Source organism: Sparus aurata, chromosome 11, assembly GCF_900880675.1.
Source record: "Sparus aurata chromosome 11, fSpaAur1.1, whole genome shotgun sequence".
NCBI classification, from domain to species: Eukaryota; Metazoa; Chordata; class Actinopteri; order Spariformes; family Sparidae; genus Sparus; species Sparus aurata.
Genome location: NC_044197.1, coordinates 27,112,191 through 27,136,268, shown reverse-complemented (window position 1 = coordinate 27,136,268; position 24,078 = coordinate 27,112,191). Strand labels below are relative to the sequence as shown.

General features: G+C 42.5%; 1 protein-coding gene across 1 annotated transcript in view; it reads right to left on the bottom strand.

Annotated features, from left to right (window-relative positions):
* LOC115592007 (contactin-associated protein-like 4) overlaps nt 1-24,078 on the bottom strand; it is a 117,791-nt gene that overhangs the window by 53,184 nt on the left and 40,529 nt on the right. Inside the window, exons 3-9 of the mRNA XM_030434465.1 lie at nt 23,727-23,920; nt 18,589-18,736; nt 16,491-16,694; nt 7,429-7,604; nt 6,854-7,000; nt 3,452-3,719; nt 955-1,104 (exon numbers count right to left, since the gene is read on the bottom strand). Coding sequence (XP_030290325.1) covers nt 955-1,104; nt 3,452-3,719; nt 6,854-7,000; nt 7,429-7,604; nt 16,491-16,694; nt 18,589-18,736; nt 23,727-23,920 — 1,287 coding nt within the window. The remainder of the gene's footprint in view (nt 1-954; nt 1,105-3,451; nt 3,720-6,853; nt 7,001-7,428; nt 7,605-16,490; nt 16,695-18,588; nt 18,737-23,726; nt 23,921-24,078) is intronic.

Genomic DNA, 24,078 nt, shown 5'->3' with positions numbered 1-24,078 from the left:
ATGTAAATGAGCTCCGTGTCTCATCCATCTGTGATATGTGCTAGAGGTTGATCCTGGATGGTGGCATTTTGTGGCCAAACACAGCGTTTCTGCTCCAGGCTCCGCATTGCTCTAATTACAGTCAACCCATCAGGCGCACAGTTCGACACCTCCCAGCAGAGGTGGGAGGAAAGATGAGTCACTGTTTAATGTCGCCTCAAATTTTGGGAGCTCAAAAGAAAAATTTTGTTGTAGCTGTTTTCCTTTTGACAGCCACAATGACACATGGAGGACGTTTTTGAAATCTGGTGTTATTGCACTGAGTCATAGGACTGGGGCTGTTACAGTATGATTTCAATCTAAATCAGAACCAGTGTAAGTCTCTGATTCTACAGTCTTACAGGTGAACTATCATGCGACTTGTATCTATCTACACACTTTATTTGTGTGTGAGTGTACAAGTGTGTGCGTAGACTGGTGGGAGTGAGAACATAACAGAATCACTGCAGAGACGGGAGAGGAGGAAATTAAAAAGGAAGGTGATTGCTGAGAGAGGAATACATCAAGGACAGAAGAGCAGGAAGCAAACAGGAAACTGGTAAAGAGGCAGGACGAAGTAGAGGAGAAATATCACAAGAAGAAAGGAGACGTCAAAGAAAGTGAGAGGGAAGAGGACGAGGAGGAGGGAGCGGGGAGGGAGAGACGAAGCAGCTTTATGACTTCATCCCTCTCTGGGTGGCACTAAACCTCCAAAGGAGATCTGGAGATGATAATTATTACCGGAGTACCTCCATGAATTTTAACCAGTCCTGAACGTCCATGTCAGCAGTTTTCAACTTTCACAGCAAAACACTTCCAATTGCAATTTAACATATTTGACAAGAGAAGGCTTTTCGTCGAAGACGCACGCCGAAACACACAAGAAACTGACAGGGACCATACACATGATGCATGCACTCTGACGCGTCTTCTTACCGCCGAAGAAGAGCTGACTGTCTGCGGTCAGAGGAAGTGGGATGCTGACGTGAGCGGTGGCTCCTTCGTCTTTGTCCACCGTGATGCTCAGTTGATCCTCTCGCGAGTTCAGCTCCACAGAATGCCACTGACCATCGTTCAGACCTGAGCCTGTATTCACACAGACACGAATTCATGCAAAACTGACCAAACCATCTTAGTCTGTGAACATTTAAACCTTTCCTGTGACCTATGATTGATTTTATGCTCTTTGTTGTTTGAGTTAGGCTGTAAATCATGATCATGAGTTTGTTATTTAGTTCATTAACCTCAATGGTGCTTTAGCCTTGCTGAGATAAGATAATGGATGAGTCTGAGTTCTGCGTGCTGTATCGTAGGTAACTGGAGTTCATTTTTTTTTGTAGACGGTTTCACCTCTCATCCAAGAGGCTTCTTCAGTTCTAACTAACCGGAGGGGAGTGATAGGCTTTTAAACTCTGTGTGGGAGTGTCCTTACAGAGTCGTTAAGGACACATGCGAGCGCTGAGATTCAGAGTCATTAGGGCCACTTGTGGGTTGTTGACCCAGCAGGCGTTAATGTGGGCTCCTAGGGCTAGGTGAGCCCGGTTGTGAATCACTGTCAAGCTGTCTGGGGAGCGAACTCAGTACAGCATTGTAAGTGGGTGATAAGTAATGTCTTTGCCTCCTCCTTCTGTCCTGGCGGCACTGAACAGCATAAACGACATTACTCCGTTTAAGCTCGGGTGTTTGGTCCTTTGAATGGACATCATAAAGTTTCCGCCTCAGCGCGTTGGTAGGTTTGAAGTAAACCGGGATATGATGTTACTTTCTCAGATGTTCCTGCTACATAAGGAATGAAGATGTTGTTACTTTTTCTCATCGCATCCTCTCTATATGTTCTGGATCTTTTAGTGGTTTTGACAGAGGTCCAGTTTGGGTAGCTACAGGTTTTAAGTGCTCCCCTGATGTACTTCTGTTTCTTCTCCTTCCCCTCTGTCTTGGTGGACACGGTCACAGCCCGATGGTTTAAGATTCTGATGCCCCACAGCTTGAGCTCCGGTGGGTGATGAGAGTCGAACAGCAAGTACTGATCTGTGTGTGTAGGTTTTCTGTACACCTCAATGTTGAGGCTTCTGTCCTCTTCAATGTGTACTGGTGTTATTTCTCTCACCTACCAGAGATTCTACCAGTAGCAACGAAAAACGAAGGTTATAGAATATCTACAAAAACTGGAAAAGGACAAAAACATTGACAGGCATTATATTACAGATTGTAGCACGGGGAAGCTGTCAACAGATCTGTCACAACCAACCACAAGGAAAACAAAACGCTACAGATGGAATCATGATCTCCATTGTGATGTGGAATAATTAACGATGTTAATTAGGATCCACATCAAATTGCACTCACTCATAGATACCGGCCACCTGTATATGGGAAAGTTTTTATATCAAGACCCATGCATTGTTCTCTGAGAAATAAACAAAAATGTCCAAAACGAAACAATTGCGCAATATTAAAGAAAGTGAGAAAAAAATTCCTGAATCCATTCTTTTATCAGGATCCGCACCAAAAGTGGCTGTGGTTTTGCACCAAGACCCATCCTGCATCCAAGTTTCATAGAAATCTGTTAAGCTGTTTTTGTGTAATGCTGCTGACTAACCAACAAACCTGACATGTGGTTCAAAGCCCAAGAGACTTAGCATGTGGGCCTTGCATGGAGATTACACTTTGAACTTACAGATTTAAGCTCTGGCTTTATTGGTCACGTCACGTATCTGCAGAAGAATATATATTTGTTTTTTTTGGTGGCTACACCTGCAGCACACAAAAAAGTCAAGTTTTGTGAGTCACAAGTCACTTTCATTTTTGGGATTGTGTCGTCTGGGTTGGTTTATAATTACAGACCACGGCAAGCTAGATATAGTTACTAAGCAACCATCAGTTGAAAGTTAAATGTGGCAGGGTGATAAAGATCCCAAAGTAGAAGCCAGCTAGAGTCATTTCCTGTTTACTGGCACCTTGTGCATACTTAAAAAATATCAATTGAAGTTTTGTGTATTTTTACACTTGTAAAGTGGGTCTCCTTGACAAATATACACCACTTACGCACTACTCTTGTACCTGGTGTAGCCAGTTTCATTGGTTATAGCGAAAAACATTGTGCTGGGAACTGGGGAGGCCGTACCATATGATTTACATCATACCATTCACTGCCATATGGGAAGCGGCAGTGTCATCCTGGAAGATACCACTCCAATCCCAAACCACGTCAGCAAGAAGCCCTCCACAGCGTAACAGAGCCACCGTATCACGTCTTTTCCTTTTGATTTAGTGTTCGTCTACATCTGAATGTAAATAAGAGCTCAGCACAGCCACTTCTCCATTTGGCCTTGAGCCTTGGTTAAATCTGAGCTATGAGAACATGTTATTCCACCTCTGTTTTACAACAGAACGAAAACAAATGAAAAACTGATGATGTTATGACAGGCCCGACCTGCGCTGAGGTCCAGCTGAGCCCTGCCACCTCCGCTGATCTGTAGGCGGAGTCTGGCCTCGCTCAGGTACAGCCACACCATGACCTCCTGCTGCGGGAGGTCAAAGGTCAAGAGAAGCCCGGCCTTGTTCCACGTCCGGAACTGCAGCGCCACGGAGACGACCCCGGATGACCACGTCGTCAACCCTGGCAACTGGAGGAAGCTGTGGGCGTCGGTGAACGTCGCAGAGACTGAAACTGGCTCAGCACATGAAAAGGTCACATTGCCCTGGGAGAGAGAGGCGGGAGGGGAGAGAGAGAAATGATTACGAAAGAGATAATAAAACATGAATATTCATTAGTTGCGGAGGCTGACTCGGTTTGACTCGATGTCACAGAGGTCTCATCAGCAGCTCTCTGAAAAAGGACACCTGTATTAACATATTGATATCAGCTGAGCAGCTAAAATCATCGGAAAACCTGAAGCATCAGGGTCAAACGGCAGTTGCACCCACATTTGTTATTAGTTTCACATCTCCTAAATAGAAAGCTGTCAGACGAGAACAATTGCTTTCAGAAGCGTAGCAGTTCAATCCAAAGTACAGACGCATTAGCAAGATCGAAATGTCCGTAAAACATCACAAAAACCAAAATAACCTATGGGGGGGTAAAGATATTCAGCACAACGGATATTTGATGTAGTTAGTGTATTTTTTAATGTATTCAGGGAACTCTCTTAAACTGCATAATGTGAGCTACAAATTGTGAATTGATTCCCATTATCATGCAAACATAAAAATCATATTAAATAAGTTTTGCCGTAACGACTAATGTGCATCAGAAAGTACCAGTTTCTCCCTCATTTTCATTCGTCTTCGGACCCTGATTCGTTTTTCTCCTTCTCTAACTTTCTACTTCCCTCCTTTAGAATTTTTTTGCTCTGGGCTCTCTTACTCCGGAGTGTGCGCGTGATGACACTGGTGATGATAATGAAGGAGATTATGATGATGCTAATGGCAATAATGAGGGTGATGGCGGGTATGAAAAATAAAGAGGATGATGATACAGATGATGAAAATAATGTTAATGACAATAATAATCACGACAGTGACCGTTAGCATAATAGCGACGCTGATGAGGGGAGAGGAGAAAATAGTGGGAGGAAGAGGACGAAGAGTCTCAAGTGAACAAAACAGTCGACTCGCTCTAAAGTTTCTCAGAATGGCGGCGTTTGATTGCAATGCCGATAAAGGGTGTTTACAACTGAGAAACTACAGGACAAAAGAGTCAATTGCTCGTGTGATCAACAGATTTATAAAGCAACACTTTTTAGGACTTAACAAGGATCATAAGGAAGTAAGTAACTTTGTGTCTTTGTTAACTGCTATCACCACATACACACACACCAGGCATCTGAGTAGATATATTTTTCCACTTTAAAAATTAACATTTATATTTTTACCCTAGGGTATATAGGCTCAAGCTGAGTCAAGCTGAAATGATTAAATGAATCAATTAGTTGATTGACAGAAACATAATTGACAACTATTTTGCTAATTGTTTAAATCAGATTAATCAAGAAAATAGTCATCAGAATAATCCATTACAATCATCAATTTCAGTCCATGGTTACAATTTTTGCCCCACTTTAATCAACAGTAAGCTGATTGCTTAGTAACAATAATCTAATGTTCTCAACCTTTTGCAAGCTGGGCCCCCCCAATGCTGGTTCATTGCAGTCCTGTCCTCCTCGGACAGACGCTGACGCTCAGTTTGATTTTTTCGCCAATCTCTCACTCTCTTGGGGTCGACAGAGAAACTTTTAGCAGCTGTTTCTCCCGAGTTTTCCTCTGCGTATTTTACGACAGAAAGTTTGAATTTCAAGTCGTACTTTTTATTTTTTTTGCTGCACCGGAGCCATGGCGATCATCAGTGTGATAGGCCTACTGACTGACAGAAAGCAAGCACAACGCGTGAAAAAGGCGAAGAAGAAGTCATTGGTCACGTCTTCTTCCTTGATTTAAAAAAAAATAAATGAATTAGACTCGGCATTTATTTAGGAGCGGCAGCGCAGTAATTGTAATTCATGTAATTCACACAGAAAGCTGCGCTGCCACTCCTAAAGAGACGTGACGGTAGACATCATGATGATTACGTCGGGGTGTTTTCCAGGTGTTTCCCCTGTGGTTATTTATCAAAATATACAACTGCACCCGGCGTTTAAAGGGGACCCTGCGGTTAATTGAAACCCGACTAAGGCTATTTGGTAATATATGGTACATTTACACCCCGCTCTGTACGCCGGAGCCGCGCCGGCCATGCGCATCCGCGATTCATTTGCAGCCTGGACGCGGAGTGGTGTGTGTCTCCTCTCTGCTCTGACTGGACCGCTTCACGAGGCTACTGAGAGACTGACCGCCTGTGAGAGCTTTTGGACGCGGAAGGGACTCACAGCAGCACCCGCTGCTCGTTGAGCACAGTAACTGCAGAGTGATACGTGCTTTCAAGTCAGAGTCTCCAAACACCAAAAAAGTCTCTAATAACACCAGTAAAAGTCACTAGATTTGTCGGTAGTCGTTACTGACAAAAAAAAGTCGCCAGAAGGATGATTTGTTTGTGTGTTATAATAGTCCAACCACTTGCATTTCGACATGGGGGGAATTTTCGTGATTTTTTTTTTTTCCTTTTTCCGATTCCCCCCCCCCCCCTCCCATCCTGTAGCATACTCGCGTCCCCCGGGAGAGTGTCCGCGCCGCCCCAGGGGGGCGGGCCCCACCGGTTGAGAACCACTGATCTAATGGTACACCGCAATACACCACTCAAAATGAGTTATGATATGGGTGCATATATGCATGTGCATGGATATGCAATAAGAGCCTACTGAAATGCGTCGCATGATATTTGGGGACTAAAAAAAGTTATCACAAAACGCAAAGTAAGAATTCTGATATGTCGTAGAATAAACAATCATGTGAAACACAAAAATATCCCAATATATGTAAAATATATAAGATCTGACAATGAGCAGCTATATTTCTGGATGGAGTTCAGTTAGTTTTGATATTTAAAGTATATTTCTCTATATACTATACTACTGTACTGCATGGTATTATTGATGAGGAATCCCTCTAACAAAGCTCGGCTGTTACGATGATAAACACCCCTAAATTCCTATAAGCTGTTTACTATGAAAGTCCCCTGTCATGTAGTCATGTCATCATTCAATCAGGAAACGTTGGGTTTTCACCAGCAGTAACTTAACACGAGTCCTGAAAACAGCTGAAAGTGAATATGAGTCACCACCTACGAGGCCAGGCTGAGACATCAGATACTTTCACTTTTAATGTTTTGATATCCCTCTGCAACCAGCGTGGACTGTGAAGTCGTTTGGAAGCGCAGAGATGCTGCAACGCAGCAACTCACCACAGCAGACACCTGATGGTTGTTCTTTTTAGCCAGGTAGAGCAGGTTGAGGTCGTTGTAGAGCAGGTTCTCCAGGCAGCCATGGAAGTTCCTGTTGGAAAGGATGGGCTTCTGCAGTCCGTGGCTCTGGACAGCTCCCAGACTCAGCTGCACAAAAATATAACACATGTGATATATGTAAAAAAAAAAAATATCAATCAAGAAAGAGTCAAGAACTATCATCACCTCTAGGCTTCAATGGTAAAAAAATTGCTGGAAAAAGTTTCTATTTTTTCATTCACAGAGATACAGCTTTCAACGGTGCATAAAGAACATCAAACATCATCGTAAATTGTTGATTAACATCTCACTAGAATATGCAATATGCCTTCATACACAACTTTTGTCTCAATAATCAAATGGTTAGATCACAACTAAAGCAGTAGACATTTTGTTTCAAAGGGAACTAACAGGAATTGAAATTGATTAGAGCTACCATACAATATTCCATAAAGAGTGAGACTACAAAGAGATTTTGGTAGGAGTACGTCTTTAAAATGTGCATGTTTTTGTGTGTGCTGAAAGGTTTCTCTCGCCTGGTGAATGTCCCAGTGGCTGAGCTCAGCCGGTACGTGAGCCTGCTGAGTGTTTTTGTCCACGGTGAGGTTGAGATGAGTGCTGAGCCGTTCCAGCTTCACATGGTGCCAGTGCTGGTCATCCAGCAGACTTCCCAGAGACACAAGAAGCTGCCCGCCGGAGGATGAACTCACACCTGCAACGGGGTTGAGAAAATGAAAAACAATCGATTTTGTTGCGGTGATGGTGCGTTTGATGGCTGCGCAGTGACTCCAGGTAATGCAGAAATCCTCTTATGTGCACTTCCCGCTGAGAAACTTTGATTCTCTTTCCGAGTTACCTCAAAAACACTACAAGGTCAGCATCCCCCTCCTCCTCCTCCATAATGCATCCTTAACAAGGACAAACCTGCCTGAGGAAATCATTAGAAAGCACTTTTTCGCTTATTTCGTTGAGGTGTTGAACATGGAGGAGGGTTCATGTTGGATTGATCAAAACAAAAAGCGAGCGGAAACGCTGCGGCTTCAGTGGAATATTTCCATCTTTGTTCCTGACAGAGAGCGTGTCACTGAGGTCACCCTCTCTCATTAGAGCGCAGGTATCCATATGCTGTAAAGGGAGGAGGACCCACCGCCATAAGTGATGATGCTGCAAAATGACAGCAGGACATAATTAATGACAGACCCAACACCAGCAGGTCCAAACTGGAGAATCCATGTCTGCATTTCCAAACGTGTTGTGAGAGAGAAGAGTTTCTGCTGACAGAGAGAGAGAGAGAGAGAGAGAGAGAGAGAGAGATAGATAGATAGATAGATAGATAGATAGATAGATAGATAGATAGATAGTTTTTTTTTTCAATTTGGGCATTCCTCAAACGACGCACTCCTTTAATGATTGGGACATTTAATGAAATGGCGTATTTGTTTACGGCTTGAATAAGTGGAAATAGAAAGCGAGCGATCAATAAATGAAATGCAAGGTCAAACATTTATAGAAACACTTAACTTTCATTCATGAACCCCCCTCTCTCTTTCTTACTCTATGTCAGTCTTAATCCTCCTCATTCCTGCGCTCGTCGCCTGCATGCCTGAGAGCAATAACTGCTTGATTTATCCACACTGAGTAGGCTAATATTGAATGTTCTTGTCTTTAATCTGAGGAGTCTGCGCTCAACAGCGGTTTCCACTTTGCAGGAGTCTACTGTTCCAGACAGCTCCCTGGGGCAATATCACCTTATCATATTCTGTCTGCCGCTCCATTATGGCTCTTTGCTCGGGCTCTAAATCTGTTTATGAAGGACGACAATGACAGGTCTTATCAGGAGACAGACGGTTATAATTGTTTCAGCATTTCAGCGTCACGTGTTGTTACTTTTTGAAATGCAGCCTGGCTGTGAAAATAATGTACTTTCACTAAACCAATTCTCAGTTTTAGTCACAGCAGGGAATTGAGTTTATTACCATAACACAAACTGGGGGGGGGGGGGTAAAACAGGGGAAACAGCAGAGTGATATATTCATGTCACTGCTGTGTCAGGTGTCTCTCTATCTCTTCAGTTCAATTCACTGCGGCTTTATTTGCATAATGTTTGGATCAAAAAACATGTCGCCAAAGCATGTTCATAAACAGAGTGAAGAAATACATAAAAAACAGACAATGCACTGACTGAAACAGCTAGTTATACATAACACAGAACACTGTGTATAACATTTACAAACTGTTCAAAATAAGCAATGCAATATAATAAGCAGGTGTATATCAGGCTAAAACAATTGACTGACTGACGGATAAACCAACTATTTTGTAGAATAAGTGTTTCAGTAATTTCCAAGCAAAAATGCCATGGATTGTCTGGTTCCAGCTTCCCAAATGGGATAAATCAATTCATATGCAGATCAATTAGTGAGCTCCATTCATTTTCTTCCCTTGGCTTACAACTGAATATCTTTGGTTTTGAACAGTTGGTTGGATGAAAACAATTGATCTAAAGCAGCCACCTTGGGTTAGAGGAAATTGTGATTTATTATATATATGTATTCATTTGTTTTTACATTTTAAAGGACCGATTAGTTGAATCATCCAACAAAAAAACCCCAAAAAAAACCCGATTAAAGAGCAAGCCAAATTTTCAAAGTATCCAAAAGAAAAATTCCCACTACCTCCGTCCAGAACCACTGCTCCAAAATACATGGATCAGCCCCATAGCTCCCACTGGCCAGCTGGGAGATGAGTGGTAGCGGCAGCTTGCCACTTTCCACAAGATCTCTTAGCTTTTTAGTCTGATAGATACATCAATTAACTCAAATGTCAATTGTCACAATGTTACAAACACAAAAAAAAACCCCACCACAAACAAACCTCAGTCCAAAAAGGCTACTCACTTCGAAAGTAACTGCATTGCTGACGCGTTTGCCTCCTGCTAACTGGGTTAGCCTGGCTCAGGAGCTGCGAGCTTTGTGTTTTGGTTAGCCTCTGAATGAGACTCTCACTGCAGCTGCTGCTAACTCGCTCTGTGGCACAGAGCTGTGAGCTTTGAACTACTAAGTAAGCTAGCTGCTGAACAATAGATTCAGGGTCTGTGTACTATGAGCTCAGCACATTATTGCCATCGCAAAACATATCCCATTACCCCACAGAGTGACCAGTCATTTCCATTACCCATATTGAATATGTAGCTTATATCATCCTGATTTTGAGATAGAGGCTCTATTGTTGCCGCACACAATAGAGTGAATGAGCAGCAAAGAAACTAAAAATGTGTTACAGTAAGAGTCCCATAGGAGACTCGTACAAGGCTGTTTACAGCAGAAACTCCTGGGGATTCACTGTAAATCACTGTAGAAAAAGTGGAATGGATTAAGCAAACGCAACAGTAATCACCACAATTCATTGTCCTCTGTTTTCTTTCTGGCACACTTTGTCCAGAGAGATTCATCTCTTTTCAACCGCTATATGCAGGCGCCTCCGGGGAAGATCAGGTTGTAGCTGCTGCCGCTCTGTGTGATTAGTGAAAACATTTGTGATCCCGCTGATGTTTTGTCACTGCAAAATCTGAAATATTCAGTGTTTTATCGCACAGAGGAACACAGCCAGCGCACAACCACAGACTACTGTTGAGGATGCAGCGAAAAACATCAGGTTTTCACTTAACATGCAGCTCGCCCTGCACGCCTCTCTGACGCCGTCCTAATTTAGTCAGCAATACTTAACACCACTCGTCCAGAGAGCGCTGGAGCAGGACACACAAGCCCTCCGTGTATTTACTGCTGTGTATTACAGCTTCCCGGTGACAGTTCAGAATTGAACTGAATTATGAAGCAGCGGGCTACATTGTAGCCAACTGACATTTTGATAAATGTTAAGCAGAGAGGAAATTAGATGGTTTTGGATCGTGGACATAAATCTTAATGAGGCAGCCAAATTATTCCGACTGCTTGGACGGCCACGGGGACGTAGAGATGGTGTCTGACTGTTATATTTATTTGTTTGTGTGCCACTCTTTGGTCCATCTGTGTGTCTGCATGACCGTCTATTTTCATCATTACTTTATGCTAATGGGTGTTATAGACATCTGCACCAGCTGAGCTCTTTATGTTTGTGTGTTTTTAAGTGACACATATCCCCAAAGTGTTAACCATCATTAGCCATTTTAGCTCTTCTGTTGTTTTCCTCATGATGCGACATGTATCACTGCTAAAGAGGCCCGGGGACCAACGGGACCAGGTTGCCAAATGGGAAGATAAGCATGAGGAGCCTCAGAGAATTGCTCCAGTCTGGAGCTATGGAGATAATGCATCTAAATCTTGAGGTTTCATCTTTGCTCCGCTCGTTTGAGCCTCTCTTCTCCTCTCCTTTTTTCTTCTCTTCTCATCTTTTCTCTTCTAGTCTCTTCTTCTCTTCTCTTCTCCTCTCCAGCCAACAGCTGACTGTGGAGGAGCATGCCGTGGCTCAGGGTGGATGCTCCAAGCTATTGATCTAAATTACACTGTCTGCCGAGCGCAAACTCCTGGGAGAGTGTGATGGAGGGAGGGAGGGAGGGTGCGCGAAAGAGAGAGACAAAGAGCATGCAATTGAAAAAAAGGCAAATAATCGCCTCTGGATAAAAATCGAGCTGGGGCAGAATTGGGGCGACATGTGAGGGAGTCGGTGATAAATAACAATGGAGGGAGAGGGGGCAGTCAGGCAGCCAGGGAGGGGAACAAGTCCGAGACAGAAACAGGAACATGCAGTGACAGCGCTCTGTATTGCCTGTATCACTGGATTATCAGAGCTCCATCTAATCTCTGCTTCGATACAAAACTGGGCAGTGTTTATTTTCGTTCCCGGCTACCAGGGCTCTTTGAGCAGTTTGTTGAATATCGACTCGGCTCTAGCAGGGAGATGTGACAGGCGTCACTCAGGGAGCTGGTGTCAGATAGATGGCTTCTACTGATAAGACCTCTCTACCGCTGACAGAAAGACAATATCACCAGGGAATTAATACTTTGCTAACCCTTCCGAACTAGGAGGAATTGAACAATATTCTGTTTTTATTGTCGGAAGGCAGAAAGTGAGTGACACACAAAGGTAAAGACAAATGCTGGGGATGGAAGGAAGCAGGGAGCGAGGTAATATCTCACAAAACTCTTTTCTATTCACAAATACCTGCAGATTCTAGTGCTGTCCCGAATACCATTGTTGGGGTTTCAAAGCTTGAGTGAGGATTACCGGAGAAATATTCAGAGCTTCAAAAAAAGCTGTCAAACTCGTGGTCGTTATTTACCCAGACATCACCAACTGTCCCTGCTTCCAAAGTCTCAGAACACAACTTGACAAGCGAGCAAGTGTTGAGCTCATCACAGCCAGAAATGCTCCCTCGCTGCTTTGTATGTGCATTGATTTTGGTTTTGACACAACCCAATTGCCAGATAAATGCTGGCCATGAGTTTCTGCAAACCACAGATGTGTGGTAATCTTTACATTTTTTTTTTCTATTCTATGTTCTGGTTATGTTTAGGCAGAAAAAAAACTACTTGGTAAGGGTCAGTAAAAGATTGTGTTTTAGTTTAACAAACATGGCTGGAAATGTTCCCATGGTCTCCTTAAAGATATCCAATGGTGTCACATTTACACCTATGTTTCAAGCTGTGATCACTGGCTATGCAGCCTACTTGGCTGTAACGCCACCATTGACCCCTCAACCTCCCAAAATATAATGTGAATGTTACATGACACGTTTTGAAAAACAAGTCACTATGGTATGTAGCCCATGAACTTGCACAAATGAGGATGAATCTGTAGCTCCACCATGGACGAGCTTGCCCTCTCTCTATCAGTCTCCTTCCTGCAAAAACTGATTTAGAAGTCGATAAGTACGGCTACGGTGAGAGTTTTGAACTCCACATCTACCAAACCCAACACACCCTTACACTACCTTTGAATCTTTTGTCCTCTATCAGGAATCTCCTAAAGTCCATTTTTAAGTGGAAGACTAACTACAGCACCTACACATTTTAAGTCAGACTATCCTGTAATGATAGTTCTGTGTTCAAAATCACAGCTAATTTAGAGAAAAGACTCCTTTCCTACTTACATATTCCAGGGATGTAATCATTATGGAAAACCTTTATGAAAGGAGGGAAAGGAATGACTGTTGAGCAGACAGCCAGACGCTGATGAGAGGTCTGCCATATGGTGATAATAACACGGCCTGGCAGTCGGACAACACCTCAGGTTTAACCTCATTTACACCAGCATAAACACACACACACACACATTCCCTCCCACAGTCTCTGAGGTGCTCCATTCTGTGCAGGTAGAGGCCATGGATCACGTTATGCTGTGCTAGCCCACTGAGCTCCACAGAGTTCACTCTTAACACATGTCATCGCTAGCATCTATCAGCTTAAAAGAGAGAGATAATGAGAGAGGACGCCAAGCAGAGAGAGAAACTGAGTGAGGGAGAGACTGTTAGAGGGAGAGTGAGGAAATAAATCAAGAAAAAACAGAGAAGAAGAAACATGTTTTCCCAAACTAATGATGCTACCAGCCCAGTCGCCAGGGCTGGTTAACGGTTTCTCAAACCACTGATCTGCGTACTATTGTGCGTGTCATACGTACCATATTGACATTTCCACAATGCCTGTCATGTCATGTTTGAATTAGATATTTATTACCTGACATTCAGGTTACAGGCAGCGAGGCTGCCAAACAGGCGACCGTGGTTCGAGTCTGCACTGCGGCTAATGTCCAGCGTTGCACCACTGGATATTTTCAGCTGTGTTTGTGGCAACCAAAATTGGATATGTTTTAAGGTAGGTCAGGCCATCTCCGGCCGGGTTTGTGGTGTCAAAACCAGGTATTTTGAAGTAGACTTCAGGACATTTCCAGCTATGTTTGTTGCAACCAAAACAGGCATTTTAAACCAAACCATGTTCTTTTTTCTAACCGTAACTGTTTTTGTGCCTAAACCTAATCAGAGCATAAACACAACTGTGTGACAAGGGAAAGGTAGAAAACTGAACCAAACGTGAAGTTGCAACATAAAGAAACGCAAAACTCGAACTTAACTGTGGTTTTACTGAAATACACTTAGCTTACATTTATTCTGGCGACTGGGTTGTGACAGCAGTCTGAGAAGGCGTTTCAACAAGTGTGAAGCCATCATTTGTTTTTGACATGGGACCACTGCATGTTAACATTAATAACTATGACACCACAGGATGTTTTTTAGAAGACCTGTGGGCATCTCCCGCTGTGGCCGTGGCAACCAAAGCAGGTATTTTTAGAATGCACTTAAAATATGATCTTTTCCTAAACCTAACCTAAGTGTTTTTGTGCCTAAACCTTAACAGACCATGAGCACAGTGTTGTCAAAACATAAAACTGAACCTAAAGAAACATAAAGTTGCAACATAAAGAAATGTAAAGAAGATTTTGTTTTGCAGAAGCGACAGTGCTAACATTTATTCTGCTGATTATGATGCTCCACAGTCTGTCACAGTCTGTTCCTTGTATTGACCTGCAATAACTGCACACCTACAATGGTGAACTACAGCAATTCCCCTGAGTTTCTTTAAAATGACTTTAGTTTTGCGTGAGCTATTGCTTGAGACATATGGATAAGCAAATAAACACTGTATTGACTTAATCAGGATAAGCAGAAAGAAGCAGAATTCCCCCGAGTGTCCTCGAAATTGGATCAGTGGTGTCTCAGAAATCACATCTGACAAACAACCAGCAGATGGATGGAGACTGACTTGAAGCTCACTACATTTTTTTGCGGGTACCAAAATGTGCTGGATATTAAATTTCTCATATAGAGACGGGTTGGTGGACACTCTGGAGCTTGAGAGTGCACAATTACAGTTTGGTTTAGGAGTTTGGCTGACATTTACTCAGAGCAATGAACAACGAACAAACAGATAGATACAGCTGCACAGTTTGCTAGAAAAAGTCGAGAAATAAGTTAAAAATACTTGATTAAATTAAAATACCCAAGGATTCAGCCTCCTTATATAGCAGCCTTTCAGTGCTTTACCCTACAGACGGCAACTTCTGCTGTTTCTCGTCCTACCAAAAAACGGTATTCCCTCTGAGATCCAGGTGAATATAACTTATTACTATACTGCATGTTAAGAATAAAACAGCACATTTATAATATATAACATTATATGAATGAATCCATTTATTATTCATGGTTATAATATATAGCGCACACATGCCTGCAGCAGTTGCACTACTGGATTTCTTTTGCACAAACAGCTTGTCTTGTATATTATGGAGAACTAAAAGTGCCATAATTAAATAAATGAATACACTATTAATTAATTAAATTAAATGTGTCATTAATTCATTAAAATATCAATTCATTTTATGTAAAAAAAACAAAAAACATATTTCACTATTTAATTAATTATTTCATGGTCCTGTGTTGCAGTGTTTCATGAATTTATTTTATCTGTCAAACTCGCCCATCAAAGCTAGTGGGTGGGGCTAACGCACATTTAGTGCAATCCATTGCTTTGGTCTGAAGTCTCTCTCACCAGGCTGCCAGCTTCCTGTGCTTCCTGCTCCAGCCACCACCTCCATGCTACCAGACGGGGACTCTGCCTAGAGGGTTTAACTCCCTTTCTATATGCACCATTGTGAAATCAATAAATCACCCCTGACACTTTTCCCAGCTTCAGTGTCCACATTTGGGACCTCACCCTACCAAACCAAGCATAACAAAATATACCGTATCCTTATATACACACACACACACACACACACACACACACACACACACAGAGAATATAACCGCTCAGTGGGTAAGGCTGGTTTAAATCAGCAGTTCTCTAATTAATAAATTAAATACATATCAAAAGCTTTATACTATATATAGACAGTATCTAAAGATGGATATATCTTGATATATTTGTGTGTGTGTGTCGGTGAGTGTGTGTCTGTGTGTGTGTATACCACTGGATAGCTCAGTGGGTAAGACCGCTGTGCTTCAACACATTTATAACATCAGAGGACTGATTACATTTGCTATTCACAGGCAGGTGACTTGAGATTGAAGATCATGACCAAGCTGGAAACATTGGTGCCCTGTAGTGCCTACTACCACAGCTAAGTGATAAAGTGGCCTATGAAGTATGAAGAGCTGGAAGCTAAAGCACAGTTCAGGCACTCCATGAAAGCCTGGCAGCACAAATGAACCAGCTGCTAATGGATGGGACCCATCCAGAATGGTTAACTAAACAGGATCAGGACAGGATATGCCCTGTCCCTACTGCTGCGCTGCATAGGCCTGAACCCCCCCCCCCCCCCATGAAATAACAAAACAATAAAAAAGATGGCCCCAAGTAATGAACTGCTTAATGAGTAGGAGGAGAAGATGGGAAAGCAAAGGGAAACATCATGGCAGGACAATCCCCTGCATGGTTTGTACCATCAACAGTTTGCAGAAGTGGTTGATATTGAGAAAATCATGCCAGTGGCTGGGAAAAGCTGGACTTAAAGACAGCGCAGAGGTTTTTAAAATGGATTTGTAGCTTTTAATATCATGTCTTTAATTATGAGAAAATTATTATTATTCTCCCTTCATTCATTGTACCTTGTTGGTGGTAGAGCAGCAGCTTTCCCTTCTCCAACACCAGAGTGAGGCTGTGATCTCTCTGTCCTTCTGCATGGAGCAGTGTCCCAGAATTCTTCAGGGTTTTAAACTTCAGAGAGATGACCTCCATCTCTGACCAGCTGGGCCTCACACTCAGTCTGTAAATCAGGCTGCTGCTGCCATCAAAGTTGGCCACGTCAGAAGCTACAGAGCAGGAGGAAGGGCTTCATTAGACAAACAATAACACATAGATCAATTTAAATGACATACCGTCTAACAGTTTAATGGGGAATTACATTTAACACATATAAACATGCAGTTCCCCCATTTTTCCACATGAAGTAGCTTTATGATTGCAAGACTTTTATTCTACACAAATCTATTCTATGTTAGCTTGTTCCAGCTTTTCATTGAAGCGATGTCAAATATTCAGACCCAAGAACCAATGAAATTTAAATATTGTAGTTTCATTGTACATCATTTTATTCCTATTTACCCCAAATTATTCCTGACAGTTTTGGTGCCCAGAATGTCAAAAAAAAAGTTTGTGTGTTTGAAAAATCATACAGTGTGGTACGTTGTTGTCTATTCCTCAAACCTCACAGCTCAGTTTAAAAAGGGATGTCATGTTAACCATACAGTATATAAAGTGGCCTCTGTGGACCAGTGCAAACTATCAACCACTCATACTCAGTTTACTGTGTTTCTATATGCAGAACTTCTTCAGGTTCATTTCTATTCTGTTGTTCAGTTTTACTTCATGAAAGAGATTTACTAAACTGATTGAAGGATTCTTTGATATTTCTTTACAGTCTCAAGTTTTTGTTCTGAAGCATCCAATAAGTCCAGTAAGACTCGTAATTGTTTTAGAAAGTGGCTTAAAAGAATAAATATATAATTTAGTGTACAGATTACTTGTGCTTCTGAAGTCGTTGTACAATTCAATTGATCAAAATCAAACTGTTCCAACAAAAACTGTTTTTATTTTCACAAAAAAAGCTGCTGATAATTCTGGCCAAACATTCTTGCAAGCTGTGACAAAGCTGTTAGGAATGAGTAGAAGAACTTGATCAGTGTTCTGCCTAAACCAACCCAGTATATAATACATTACAGGCTGCTAATCCTCAATGCTTGTTTATGTATAAGTCAAATGAATGTCTCAAAATCATTGTTGCTAGTTAAATTGTACTGTGTAGTATATTTGATCTATGCCAACGAATGCCTGTTTTAAAATAATTAATGTGTCTCACATTTATACATTTATTGCAATAATGAAAGCTGTGATGTAAATGAGCCTGAACTAGGGGTGCAGCAAGTAAACAATACCACCATTAACCGCCATTTAATATGTCACTGTGTTGTAAACGCGAAGGGGAACCAACATAGAGTGTTTCTCAAAAAAGGGACTCTATGGTACATTATTTTTCCATGAACAACAGTTGTACAGTGAGAAAATTAAACAAATATAGACAATTTCTGCTGCAACCAGAACAAACAAACCTGGTGTGTCAGCTTAAAATGCCTTGCAGCACCAAGTTCAGGTAAATTAAATCAGTGAATTTTTTTTTTTTACCAAAAAACATCTTGAGTCATCGGCAAGGAAGCATTTGGATACACAATTAATGACCAGGGGGTCGTTCAGAAAGATGGATATCCAAACAGCAAAACTTGCATAGAAAATGTTATAACCCTGCCAAAAGTCCAGCACCTTCAGTTTGTTATTGTGTTGTACTATATGGTTACTATAATTTGTCTGTTTCCTAAGCCAGTTACTGTTAAAAACAGAAGCATGAAATGAAATGTTGCTGGGGCAAGAAATCATATATAATCATGTGATTTCTAAACAGCCATACTGTTGTGAAATGTTCTTTTTGATTTATTTTCATTTACCATTTATTCAGTCTGGGAAGAATGCGTTACAATCATGAAACAGTAAAACCAGGCATTTTCTTTCTCTGAATTTAATCTTACCGTCAAAGCTGTAATCACTGCATCCCTAACCTGAACAACAAAAGCTGAAAATCCAATTACATTTATCTTTTTCAGAATTGGCAGCAGTTACAACTGACACAGTCAAAAACACAGAGGGCGGACTTACTATATTGACATCCATATATCTCCAGTCTGAGTCCAATCCTCCCAGTGGGGTTCCAGTCCAGAGGAATCAGGCGGAGGTAGCGGGCTATCACCGGCTGTTTAAGTTTGTATTGGACCACCGTGTCTGCATTACTGTTTCCTGGAAAAGCCTGAAGCAACAGGACGACATACAGTGTTTTAGTTATCCTAATTTCAACATCCAACCATCCATGTTTTACTGCAGCAGTCAACATCTGACGGAGTAAATCACTCCTGGAGCGCCTTAGACAGGAACAGAAGGTCTGTTTATTTGTACTTTGATACCCACAAATACGCTGTTTTCTCAGGGAACACACTCTCTTTGATGTCTCCTGGCTATCTCAGAGGCTAAAAGCTACTTTCTTCTGCCCTCATCTTCTATTGAGTCTCATGTTTGCAACGAAATGATGTTTTAACGAAGGAGACGCGCCTGTTTTTGCTGGAATTTACATTTGGAGTGCAGGGGAACAAAACTCTCCCCAACCTCACTGGTCTTTCTCCATTTTCAAGAGGTCATTGATCCTACCTGCAGATAACGTCCCTCCCTCTCTGTGTCTGGTGATCAATAACTCGGGGACCTATTCTGTCTCCGTACCAAGCCCCTTTAAAAAGACTAATGGCCTCCACTTTCCCAATCAGCTGCCTGTGAGAATCTGGTGGGATTCTCTAGTTGACACACAAATGGCACACACAGAGCAGCATTAACATCGACGAGGGGGAGAAAAAAAATAAAAAAACAAGCTGCAGCTGTGGTTTGTGCGTGCATGTGTTTGACTGCATGTGCCTCTGCTTGTGTCTGTCTTCCCTACTTGAGAGTGTGTGTCATGTCCTGATGTGGCTGTGTGAGGGAAATTGGCTTCCCTGCCGCCGCATAATTGTGATCTCAGTGGCGTCTTCGGTGCTTTGAAGAAGCTGAGCCGGCTGGCCAGCGAAGCGTTAAGCTCAACAAACGGCTCTGTTTCCTGCTGAGGAGGCTGAGGAGAGTGGCATCTCATTTACGTCCCCGAGCATGTTTTGAAATATGAGTAGCCTCTGACAAGACCTCAGTCAAGGAGAGAGGGGAGGATAGAGAATGAGATGAGGAGGAGGAAGAGGAGGAGGGTGGGCATGAGTGAAAATCAAGAACAGTGCTGGGAGAAGTACTGGAGTCCCTTACTTACGTAAAAGTATCACAAAAGTGCAAAAATACATTATTTAAGGCAGGTATTAAGGCATAAACATGCTTTAATGAGTCATACATGGCTGTTGCAAGAACGAAAAGATGATTTATAGTGCCTGATGTAGAACGTTACTCTAAATACGTATCATTACAGATTGCTCTGTATGATTTTTTGACATATAACTAGTCCTGCAGCTTTTCCGGCAAATTACCAAAGTGGCGGAATCACCAGGACAAGTGTGGCATGACCTTTTGTAGCGACTCGCCAACACTTTTCGCAGGAATTGCAGAAAAATGTGAACGATGTTCCTGTAAGAAACAATGGGAAGTTATCTTGAACTGAGCTCAAACCCTCCCCTCTTTGGGGCCTCGTTGCCTCGCCATGCCTTAACATAGAACAGTGATTCAAAGTTGAAATGAGTCACCCAGGTTGGGACTTTAGTGGCCCTAAATGCACATTTTGCTACCTTGAACAGTTCATGAGCAATCTGTTCACGAGCAAACCCGTGGTATAATTTTTTGCAACAGCAGCTATACAGCCAGCCTTTTCTGTCCTTTTCAGATTCTATAATGGGTGTGTACCAGATTTAGTCATAGTCCCAGTCTTGAAATTAAATAGCTTGTTAGTTTGAGTCATGACATATTAATCTTTTAATAAAAATGTACAATTTGAATCCCTCAGCGTTGTGCCAATTTCCCCCCATGGTCTCAAATATCTAGACTTTTCAAGGAAGTTAGAAATTCTAGTATCGTGTACAGTAATCGAGTAAATGTACTAATTTACTTTCCAGTGCTGGAGGGCAAATTGAGAGAGACACGGCCTCTAAAGCTGAGAAGCCATTGAGGAGCTGTGACTTCTACAGCTGTTTCTGCAGTCAAATCTCCTCCTTAACTGACACACTAAGCTGGCCTGACTAATATATGGAGCTTCATAAACACTCCGAGAGCTGATCTGGGTTTATCACCTTTCGTGCTGAGTGTCAAATCAACAAGTTCTTAAGCCGCAAGAAGTCAGAGCCTGTTCTGTCCTTTTAGTGATGACTCCCGGGCTTCAGAGATTTTGCATCCTTCAGTGTGAGAAAAGCGCATCCTGTCAAACGGGAATCAAAGGCTGTTCTCCTACAGCTGCTGCTCTAACAAGAAGGGTGCGCCGACTTCTATAGAGGAAAGGGGGGGGGGGGGGATGCTTGACTGTCTCTGAATCTGCATGGCTTCCAGTCATTCTGACACTGTCTTGGTGGTGATCAGTCATTTTGCAGTCTAGTATTCTTTCTCTTTACAACAACACGGAATGGGCCCTAGCTTGAACGGTGCTCTTAAACTGCTGGGAAAGAATGACTTTGAGAGTGAAAATGAAAGACTGCGGGACATGTTCAGACATGAAGCGACAGGGGGAACAAAGACAGTGGCTTCATACATGAGCGCGAGCTGCTGCACAGAATGTGTAATTCACCACATGCATGTCAAAGTCAAATCCCTCTCACATTTGCATTTTCAGGCACTGAGTCGACACTCTTATCAAGACTGGCTCGCAACAACAGGGCTGGCAAGCGTTCCATCGGCGACTTGTTTGGAGACTTTTGATGGACACGCTCGCTGCGGCAGGAATCAAAGCCGCGGCTTCTTGCGCGCCCGGCAGTCTTTTTAACAACAGCACCAGCCTCCTGTCAGTGGAGGTTTAACTGTGTGACAGCAGCTCTGTGCAGTCGACAGAGCCGTGCCCAGGTTCCTTTCATTGTTCCATCCATTATTAATAAAGAGTGAAAGGCTCCTGGTGAGAAGCCTCGACGCTGCAGGCAGTACCAGTCCCCACAGAAATGTAAATTACACCTATGACAGTGAGGCCAAATGTATTTTAACTTCAGTGAACCTGATTTCTGAGCCGCGCCCCCTCCCTGACTGTCTTCATAGCTGATAAAGTGCATCATGTTGGTATAAATGAGCATTTTTTCTTTTTTTTTTAACTCAAACAACTGATGTTGTCAGTGTACACTGAATGATTACAGGATAGTTTCAGTTTTTGGATAACTTTTCCCCAAGCAGCGATTGGTTTTAATTAGCTTCGGCAGAAAGCCAAAATTGCTTTGAGACTTGAAACTGTTTGAGATGGTATCAGCAGATATTTCCTGGTCTTTCTTGTTGGTTTTTGTTGTTTTTGCTTTAATGACTTTTTTGTCACACTTACTTCGTCTTCATCGTCACAAAAACATGTTTCTATCTTTTGTATTAAAGAAGCAAAATGTGTTCAAAAATGTTTTGAACTACTGCAAGTTGATCTTTCGCGGTAAAGTAAGCGATGTGACGTCTTGAAAGGATACGCTTCAAAATGATAATTACCGACTTGCAGTTGTGCACCTCCACCAAGCAGTCAAACTGCAGTTTATAATCATGTTTGTTCAGACTCACATCGTATTTGTGGTGGAAAACTTTGAAGGGATTTATCCTGAGTTTTGGCGCTGAATAATGAAAAGAGGAGAGAAGTTTTGCAAAACATTATGATGTCACAGTGAAGCTGAACTTTGACCTTTTGGATATAAAACATCCTAGTTAAAATGTGGATTACTGAGCTGTGGGCGATAACAGGTTTTGTTACGTCACAGTGACCTTGATCTTCGGCTACCAGAGTCTGATCAGTTTATCCTTGAGATCAAAGTGGACGTCTGTGCCAGATTTCAAGAAAATTCTTAAAATTCAAGTCAGTTTTGGCGGGGTACTTTTCAAGTCTGTAATTCATGATGATGTAAGCGTGATATTCTATGAAGAGCAGCATGAGGAGCGTTACTGTCACTTAGGTTTCCTGTGCTTTTAGGCGAGGGCACTTGAGGCTCATACACCAAACGGTCGTAACATAACGACCACTGACAGGTGGAGTGAATAACACTCATTATCTCTTCATCATGGCACCTGTTAGTGGGTGGGATATATTAGGGAGCAAGTGAACATGTTGTCCTCACGTTTGATGTGTTAGAAGCGGGAAAAAAATGGGCGAGCGTAAGGATTTGAGTGAGTTATAAAAAGACTGTTCGCTCAATCACATTTTGAAGTCCCCTCCAGTCAAAAATGTGTTTTTCCTCGTATGTGTCTCCAGACTTTAAGAGGCACGATATGTGAAGTCACAAATAGATTGAGAAGTGAATCCTGGTCTCATATTCAGCATTCTCAAGCGAGGGAGACGGAGGCGGCGCTATTTTAAGGAATTCAATATGGTTTTGTCGTGCCGAACTTGAGCCTGACAGAGTTGTAACCAAGCCTGAACTCGACAGGTAATCTGTTGTACGTCCAAACCCCGTTCAAGACTGACTGAATGAATGCAAGCTGAAGCACTGGGTTTGCGTTACCCGGTCCCACTAATGTTCGCCACCTGGAAAGTCACAAATAGCCTCTGTGTTGTGAACAAACCCCAGCACTTAACAGGACATACGGTCCATCATTTATTATTAAATGTTATTTCAACTTATGACACTTGTCACTCAGCGCTCAAATTTAAGCATGACTTCCTTCTATCCCAAATATCAACCAAGTGCAGTAATGCTCTCATGTACTCCCCGGATGGTTCCTTCCGAGTTCGGACGTTGTTCCATCACGTCGGACTGTGGGAGCGACAGGGACGATGTTTTGCATTTTCTCGCTCAGAGCGCTTCAAGAAAACATTAACCACTGTTTTAAGCATTCATGTGACAAGGGAGCGCAAAGGACAGGGGATCATTTCAGACATAAATATTTCACAAATGCGCATATTACTGATACAAGTTTTCAAGACGTGAGTTTTGTTTGCAGTTAGAACCTACATGATGTCTGACAAAACTGTTACAGACCTGGGATTTCTATTTGGCACAGCAGTGTTGCACCCTGTGTGGGGCACCAAACCGCACAAAATGCCAATTTCTACATAATGTGGCTTTAACTTGCCTCCAAGACGTTGCAAATATAGTTGTACATTTCATGTTTTTTTTTCTAGTTACCCCTAAGCTGTCTTCCTGCCGGTGTTGCCTCCAGTTGTGTCCCGTGTCGCTGAACATCAACAGGTAACCCGTCAGCCAATCGGAGCTGCCGTAGCGTCCCTGCGTGGCGACGGCAGTGATTTGGGTCCGCCTCCCCAGATCCACCTCCAGCCACTGGTATCTGTCTGAGACGAGGGGAGACCAACCACCAGCTCCTGCACAGGGGGACAGACAGTGTGTTTTAATGACCTTTCACTTCAGATTACGATACGTGTGTGTGTGTGTGTGTGTGTGTGTGTGTGTGTGTGTGTGTGTTTATATCTGTGTCTGTGATGGACGAGAGGAGTCAGATCGGAGAGCGAGGGTTCAGAGA